Source organism: Sycon ciliatum, chromosome 1 (assembly GCF_964019385.1).
Source record: "Sycon ciliatum chromosome 1, ocSycCili1.1, whole genome shotgun sequence".
NCBI lineage: Eukaryota > Metazoa > Porifera > Calcarea > Leucosolenida > Sycettidae > Sycon > Sycon ciliatum.
Window position 1 is genome coordinate 11,860,464 of NC_088643.1, and position 9,539 is coordinate 11,870,002.

At 45.9% G+C, this 9,539-nt stretch overlaps 1 protein-coding gene across 1 annotated transcript in view; it reads right to left on the reverse strand.

The window, feature by feature from the left end:
- Positions 1–2,560: 2,560 nt before the first annotated feature.
- Positions 2,561–9,539, reverse strand: part of LOC135811464 (uncharacterized) — a 9,022-nt gene continuing 2,043 nt past the window's right edge. Inside the window, exons 2-4 of the mRNA XM_065324738.1 lie at positions 8,744–9,037; positions 3,308–5,838; positions 2,561–2,980 (exon numbers count right to left, since the gene is read on the reverse strand). Coding sequence (XP_065180810.1) covers positions 2,561–2,980; positions 3,308–5,838; positions 8,744–9,037 — 3,245 coding nt within the window. The remainder of the gene's footprint in view (positions 2,981–3,307; positions 5,839–8,743; positions 9,038–9,539) is intronic.

Genomic DNA, 9,539 nt, shown 5'->3' on the forward strand with positions numbered 1-9,539 from the left:
CAGGCAGAATCACACATTTACTTGAAGCTCTGGACACACAATTCGTCTTATGGATTGCATGCGTTGATGATATAATTAAGAATGAACTAAAGAAGTCTTTGTTATAATAATCATGACTCATAATGACATAATGACTGGAATCTACAGGCAGTGTTTGTACCCAATATGAATAACATCAAGCTGTCAAACAGGTGACCGTATAACAGGATACGTTGCACGCATACCACAGAAGTGACATTCCCTGCTAACGAATTCTTCCTGACACATTCTGCCATTTGTTTTCCCAATGTACACCCCCCCCCCCCCCCCTCCGCACATACTGTAAATCAACAAATTTTGGCCGGTGAGAAACTTTGGCCGATCTCGAAATGAAACTTTTGGCCGTCATTTAACTTTGGCCGATTGGGGTTTTCAAAAAAGAAATCGATTGGTACATGTATTTGTTGCCCTCACATGCAGGCATCATTTGCCTCTATGACAAATTTTGGCCTGCGATTTACTTTGGCCGGTTGGTACCCAGCGGCGAAATCAGCGAAATTAAATCGCCAGCGAAAATTAGTTGATTTACAGTACACACATACCCACCCCTTGTCCACCCACACCCCTTGTCCCTAACAAACACACACACGCCAACACACACACACACACACACACACACGGAGACTCCGGGTCGCTAATCCTGGTATACACAACCATGCAGTTCATGTGTTTCTCATTGAGCGAGACGAAGACGAGACGAGGCGTGAGTGTTTGCGACGGGAGAAGTGACTTTGTCTTTAGAATCAACTCTGGCAATCTCGAAACTTTTGTTGGAACTTGTCTGTGTTTACTGGTCACAGGTTGACACGGTGCAAGACCAATCTGAGTGGCAGCAGGGTATGTTGAGTGAATACGACCAGCTTACAAACTGGTCAGGGAGATAGGCAGTGAGGCGAGCAAGCGCACATTCGCTCGACAAAAAAGATATCACCAACACAAGTGCCCATACATGCACACACACACACCCACCCACACACACACACACACACACACACACACACACACACACACACACACACACACACAAACACACATGCACGGGTGCACATGCTCTCAAACACATACACACACTGAAAGACTCCCGCCTGTTCTATCAACCCATTGCTACAATGTCACATTGGCCCCAGAAGAGGTCATACAGAGGGACAGTAGGAATATACCGTGTGGTATCCTACAGAAAATCAAAGGTCTTGTGTGATTATCCCCCCCCCCCTCCGCCTCCTGCCATGGACTCATCAGTAGTTCACTCGTAATACTGAAGAACTACCATACAAGTACAGGCAGACTTCAGACCTGCCCATCGCGGAAGCGATGGGCAGCGAACAGCTATGTTAGACATAGCAATTTGTGCTAGGATTACACCATTCAACAGCTTTCAAGGCTGATGAATTGACCGCCACTATTTTTAGCCTGGTATCCACCACACAGCTGATTGAAGTGACTTTTCCTGGCCAGTGAATCCCTATTATTCTTTTTCCATTTTTTAATTTTTTCTTTTTTTTCTACACACACCACACCACATACTTCAGCATACAATGGCTGTTGGTAACCACCCAGGAGAATGAAAGAAGAGTCAGGAAGAGTCCGAGAAAGAGAAGAAAGACATGTGCGACCATAATCATCGGGAATTGAACCCGCAACCTCTCGATTGGAAATCGACTGCACATACCACTGCACCATATGGGACACACACACACACACACACACATACAACCACCACATCGCCCCCCCCCCCCCACACACACACACATCCGCACCCATCCCCCCCCCCCCCCCACACACACACACATACACATCCGCATCCCCCCCCCCCCCCCCTGCTGGTCCTGCGATGGACTCTCAGTAGTTCACTCGCATTACTGAAGAACTACCATACAAGTACAGCCCCTCCCAGACACACGCACACACACACACACATACACACACACACACACACACACATACACACACACACACACACATAAACACACATACTTAAAAGGCTGTCTTATTGACCCAATGTTACACAAGATCAAGAAAGGGAAATACAAAGAGGCAGTTCGACAAAACGGCGTGATGATGTTACGAATGATCCAAAGTTTGGTTCCCACACCTCCCCTCCAACTCCCCTCCCCCCCAAACCCGGGCCGCACACTCACTCCACACCCCCCCCCCCCCCCCCGCTACACACACACACACACATACATACCCGCACCCCCCCCCCCCCCACACACACACCTCTATCCCCTCCCCCCCCCCCCCACACACCTCTATCCCCTCCCCCCCCCACACACACACCTCTATCCCCTCCCCCCCCCCCACACACACACACACCGGCACACCCCCCCCCCCCCCCCCACACACACACCTCTATCCCCCCCCCCAGACACACACACCGGCACACCCCCCCCCCCCCCACCCCACACAGAAACGTTTACACACAGACTCAGCAGTAATTTTCTCACGATACCAAGGCACTAACAAACCAGTTCATCACACAGCAATCACAATCTGTCATGTGACTGGATGCTAACACTCGAACTTACTGGAGTATGCGATGTCTGAGTGCTGCCAGCATAGCACAGTGTTGGTTGTGTTCACTTAGGTGCTCATCAGTTTGACGATGTTTGCCACACAGGTAAGCCATGCCACAACGAGGACATGCTGTGATGTTGTCCAGGTCATAGCAGACAAAACATGCCGCTACACGTGGACACCATTCCTGCAGTGCAATGTGGTGATCAATGGTCACTTGGCCTCTCTTGGATTGACGATGCAGGGCAGCAATGAGAGAGTAGTATAATAGTAGAGAATGATCTCCAGCTTGTGGTGGTAAGTACACAATTCCAGACACTGAGAGACCAGTTGCACAATTGCTTGGCAGGTAAGCACTGAGATCATTAACCAATGACTTCAACGCTGGGAAGAGTTTGGATATTTCTCCAACTGCAAAGATCGTATTCTAGAGCAAAGCACGCAACAAAGAAAAGTGTAGAAAAGAAAGTAACTGAGGCCCGTACACACAAAACAGAGAACGTCATGCACAATAGTAACAAATCAGACTGATATAGCGGAAAGCAACACATTCCATTTCACTAGTTGACAATGTTCAAAATTATCACATTCCCCTCTGTGTTCTTCAAGAAATCAACCTTAGAGAGACAGACACTATACAGTAGATAATTACTGAGTACACTGGTTTGCAATACAATGTTCCATTCAGAGTGGAGTGTGGATGAAAAACAGTTATGGTAACCTGAACCGTGTGTACACTGCACTACCAGCTTACCTCAATCCTGAGCAGTGCTCTACCCGTCAGAATACAAGACTGCATCACTTCCACATCAGGTACCTTGTTCTGGCTACAGTTGTTAATCAGTGCTGTTGTGTGATCTGCTGGATTTGAGCCATGACACCATCTCCTGACATAGTCCATCACAATGTTGTAGGGATGCTGTGCTGGTAGAGTGAGACCCGTTGGAGTTGTATGTGCCCTTCCATTAGCTACTAAGGAGCTGTTTTGGGAGCTGTACACTTCACTCCACTGCAAGTCCAGTAGTGTGGTTGCTGTGTCATCATCCATTGAGTGCAGGTACCGTTGTAACCGAAAAGTAGACACAGTGGTAAAGTCGTCATGGGTACTGACCGTGCGCCTGATAGCAGTTGGTACATGTTTCCACTTGCACAGTTGTATACCCAGTGTTGTAATCAATGATGGTGAAATAATCCACTCACTGCTACAGGAACTTGACATGACCTTGCCCAGGATCACAACAATGCATTGTAGCAGAACGTAGTACATTGTAGCACATGAAGGGACTGAAGCATCTTGTGATAGGAAGTATGATGACATCACTCTCTCTGCAAGGTCTTCTACCACCTGTACATTGGGCATATCCTTGTTTAGCAGAGTGGAACAATACAGTTGAATGAGTTTCAGGGCACATTCAGTGACACCTGTAGCAAGACCCATTCCCAGTGTTGTTGTAACACGCTGGTACACCACCTGAAGACGGGATAGTGTTTCCTGGCTGGGCTCAAGCTGTCCTTCCCTGAAGTCGATGTCCAGAGACATGGATAGCCTGCATGACTCCAGAGAAAGTTGCATCAAAGGTAGATGCAGCGGTGACCCCACTCCTGTCGGTTCTTGTTCAGATTTCTCCAGGAGCATTTGGGTTCTGGAATCCAAACTCTCAAAAGTGACATCGGAATCTGCAATGCTTTGACGGCAAATACAACACAGGACCGAGGTGCAAATGCTGTCAGCTTGTACAGATAGCGGTGCTTTGTCCAATCTTTGTATCCTGTCCACAAACTCTCCAACAAACATTGCTCTCCAAAACAAGGCAAGTAGGATACTCGATGACTTTGTTAATCCAGAGAAAGGAAGCAAGTCATCGCCAGACAAAACATCAACAACAGACAACGCCACCTGTATATTCACCTGTTCCTGAAGCAATTGGTAACTCCAATACACTGCTTTGTCTGCACCACAACCTCTACAGTCATCAACTTCCTTCACAAAGCTAAGGAAATGCTTGCACATTCGCCGTTGATACATACATTGCTTGTCTTCAGGGCATTGGTAACGACCAAACTCGGCGATGAGTGGTTGCAACGAGTAGCGATCCGAATGCGAATTGTAATCCAGGAAACAAATCTTGATCAATGGATCAAAACTTTCAAGATGAACCACATCAACATCATCACCTACACAATCCACCATCACACAAGCGCACTTAGATGAGAACGAGGAGCGCAGTTGAGAGAGAGCATGGAATGATGCCTTGTCATCCTGACGTAATGTGTTGTATGCTATTTTCAACAGCTGCAGAATTCGATCATTCGGTTTCAGACCATCATCGTTGAACACATCAAGACCAACCTTCTTGAACAACGATAGCAGCCTGGTGGGAGTTAATCGACCCCCTTGTAGAAGACCAGCTGTAATGCGTACAGCAAGTGGAACATTTCCACAATGAACCACTAATCTCTGTGCATCTTCAATGCTCACACTACCTTCAACACATAGACCATGGAGAAGACCAACAGCACAAACCTTTGTCAGACCATCAAGACGGTGTTGTTGTAGTTTAAACTTGGCAGCGTGTAGGTCAAAGTAAACACGACTTGTCAGTAGGACATGAACGTTGTGTTGTAGTCGAAGTAGTCGTTCCACAACATCTTGTAGTTGGAAATCTTTAGCAGCACCAGCATGGATAGCATCCTCGGCATTATCCAGAATACATAGCATGCGGTGCTTGCCACCATCCTCATCCATGCCATCAGTTGTTTGTTTTGTCTTGCCAGCAGTTTCAGGTGAAGCCGGGTTTGTTTCGAGTCGGTTTTGAATCATTGCCTGGACAGCGTCAACACCAGCTACACCGCGTAAGTCAAAGAACTCCACACGACAACCAGCATTGCGACATACATGTCCCACAGCAATGGCTACAGACGTCTTACCAAAACCAGCTGGTGCCAGAAGACTCTGCACACGTGTAGATGATGATGTGGACTTTGCTGTGAGAATGTTGTCACTAATCTCTGTAACAATCTCATTCCTGCCAGTGAAGTGTCGGTCTTTGTCCGGTAGAGATGACTGGCTTGACGTTGCTGATCTTGTTGAATCCTGCGTTGTAGTCAATGCTGTGTTGGTTGTTGTACCCATACTAGTCGCATCAGTTCTAGTTACAGCTGATGTTGGTTGTTTGAAAACTGGCTCACGTCTGCTGGAGGTCCGTTGCTGATCGGCCTGGCCATCTTCCACCGGGTGCTGTGATGGCTGCGTTTTCTGTTGGCCAACTGTTGTCATGGTGGTACCTAGCAAGATACAGAAAGCAAGAGTAAAAACCTATTGTAAGTTTTGAAAATCTTTCAAAGGGGATGTATGGCCTACTTTCTCCGTTAATCTGTTAAGCAAAACTTCAATGCATTTTTATAGACCCGTCAAAACCATCTATCAGAGCAATGGATGTCATCGTGGCCACCCTATCTCAGTGGGGGGTCACCGATATGTTTGTCTAATGCGCATAGAAAGACCCTGATAAGAACAATAAAATGCAATGAAGAAGTTTTGCTTAACGGAGAAAGTCGAATCAAAATTTCACAGTACTGGACCTACTGGTAGTCTTCTGTGTGCTGATTCGAATGCTGTTGGTCCGAGGAAGCTGAGCTACTGCCGTTGGCCTATGTTCCCCGTCGAACTCATGCACTTTCAAATTTTTGGATGAGTGCACCCCACTACTAGCACAGTTGCGCTCGGTGAAATCCGACACAAAGTGAATATTTTGGCGCCACTGGATGAGTTGCATTGACTGACAGCCCAACGTCTGAAGGTAAATTCCCCTGAAAGAAACATACATCTGTTATGGTGAAGGAGAGTCGATCGTAGAGCAAAAACAATTGGCAATGACAAAGGGAAAAATTACGTTCAAAAACGCCCCGATTTCAGCTACAAGTATTACAAACAAGAATCCCGGGCTTATTTCCTACTAGTGGTTGTTGTAGAACTCTACAATTAGTAACAAAGTCATGTTCCAGTGATAGCGGATTTTCCATAATGGTGTTGATGACTATGTTGACTTAGTGAGATCTTTTGGAGGTCATAGAATGATGGCTGGTAGCCTCGGGCTCAGTTTTTCCAGGGAAATGTTCAAATTTATGAATCTCGACAAAGCACGAAATTTTCGGACAGAAAAGCCAAATGTCGACCTTTTTTCATACGGATTTCATTTTCGTACTGTGGTGCATGCTAAATGCACGCGTGTGTTTGCATGCGGTGCGCATGTAAAGTGTACATATGTACATAACTTTACAGGAACAAATTTTAGTATGGAATTAATTTTAGTACAAAAGAGGCTGCGTACGAAATCGTACGAAAATAAATTCCGTCCGAAAACTTCCTGCTATACAGTACCTTGCAATCTTTGCTCTCCAACAACTACTGTGCTAAGTCTGAGTTGAGGATTTCATCTGGAAAATGGTATTCTCTGGAATGCTGCACTATATCTGCAGCATAGCAATGAGAAAAACTGACTCCGACTAGGCACCGGCGGATTATGCCGGCATAATTATTGGCATAATTTGGAGGTTGAAAATTTGGAGCATAATGAGGCATCCTTTCAGAGGTAGGAGCATAACTATATGGTTGTACCACAATTCCAGTATGTAAGCTACACAATTGTGTACAATGCAACTGATCAGTGCTGGTGGTCCGCATGGTAAAGAGTTCGGAGTAGCCCTTTTCCAAAGATGCTGGCCACTTTTTCGCAACTTTCCGTCGTTTTGCAAGAAATCGCAACTTTCTTCATTTTCACAAACTACTTCGCAACTTTTTCCGAAAAGGTGTGCAGAGAAGCGCTCTGGATCGAGACCATCGACTATGCAAGCTATGGTTATTGTTCTAATAATTAAAAAAAATGAGGTATAGGTGATGTTCGGTCATGGTGGAAGGAGAGGTGGAGCTACGGGAGAGATGAGCTGATTTTTCGCAGGGTGAGGGTGACATCGGTTGGACGAGTATGACGATTACGAAGACAGTTGAACATGATAATTTTCAAAGGTAACTCAAACTAATTTGGCAATGAAAAAATCTTTTTACAAAAGAAATCAACTAATGAATAGAAGGAGTCACGTTTTCTCTTTCCATGTTGATCTCAAGCATGCATGGTCATCTTGGTATGATGTATTTTGTTGTGCTAATGGCCACTTGCAAGTACGAAAAGGCACAATTTTCCGAACTTTGAGGCTCCATAAGTACAACAAAGTGAGTATGTATCCCTGCGTGCCAAAGCATAATATGAGGATTTAACGAGCATAATGCGAGAATCCATGAAAGCATAATTCCATTATTTCACGAGCATAATCCGCCGGAGCCTAACTCCGACTAAAGCATTATGTTTGCGATTTCGAAGTAATTGAAGTTTGGAAAATGAAAGCCTGAGCAGTCACAGAAAGCAATTCAAGTATGGAAGGGGACGGTGTGGTTTCCGTCCAGCACTGCACTATTTGGTGCATAGATGCGCGTGCGAACTGAAGTGTATGGCGATACAGGATGTGCACATGCATGCCGTGTGCATGCATGTGCTGCACGGCATGCATGCCGGGTGTGCCTGCTTGCACAACTCACATGCTTTCACCGTCACAGCTTCTACAGTGTGCGCTCAATTCACTCGATTGTTACGTCCACCACCGGGAAATCGCTGTGGGCTGGCTTCTGTGATAATGTTCCTTCTACTGCAATAAAGTGCGAGGCTAAATGTTCTAGAATCCTCTTGTTTTAGACTAATTCGAGGCTGCTGAACATGAAAATTGGGTGTACCTCCCAGGGCCGAGTATGCATCTGGTCGAGATCAGTACTTCTCTATGCCTCTGTGCAAACCACGACTCCACCTTTTTGTTCAAGCATGGCATGTGTGGCATCAATGGAAAGGCAATGACCTCAGCTACCTAACATAGCATCGACAAGGGAGTACTGGCCACGGGATCAGATAGAAGCGGGGTCAAAGTCAGGCCAAGAGATTTCACGCGAGGCCCCATTTCACCCTTTGTTTACGGACTGTACAACTTAAGATCCCCTGGGATCCAAACTTTTCAAAATTTCAAGCGATCGGAACTCAGTCATTACTGGGTTATTTCCAAAAACTAACATATGTACGTAGAAGAGCTGTCCATTAAACACCACCAAAGTTGAACACATTGCAGTAAAAGTATAGCAACAACATACCTGTGTGGGACAAAATGGAGAGCATTTCCTTGCTCTTGTCCGCATACCCCAGTTCCTCAATGACAACACTGAGATCACGATAAGTGTTTAGGCCACCAGCTCTGAGCAACTGGATGAGCTCCTCATTATGATCAGATAGTCCATCCCGGGACCGAATTCTCTTTAGTCTCTCTATTGATGCGCTGTCAGTTATGAGACGTTTCTTGATCACCATCCGTCGCAGTCGATCTGCGTCAACTTTGTTTAACCATGGTTGAATGTCACACACAAACCTATCCAGGTCAAACGGATTGTCTGTTGCGAAAGCAGCAAAATACAGAAGGCACAGATGACACATGAACACACAACTGCACACAACTGCATGTCAAGAAACAAATAAAAATGGAATTGCACAATACCGATAATACATGGAAAGGAATTTAAGTGGACACATCTATTCCAATAGCGCTGCACATCCGTTCAAGTTATTTCACAACGTTTCGGCACTTGGCCATCGTCAGGTGACAAGAACAATGGACACACACACACACTCACGCACGCACACACACACATACATACACACACACACTCACACACTCACGTGCGCACGCACATACACACATGCACACACACACACCCACACACACACACACACACACACACACACACACACATTCCCAGAACCGCACATCGGAGCGCTTCAGCGATTGTTGCAATGGACAGCTGGGAGGTTTCTCTTCTACCTACATATCTTAGTGTTTGAAAATAACCCAGAAATGACTGAGTTACGATCGATTGAAATCTTGAAACGTTTCGA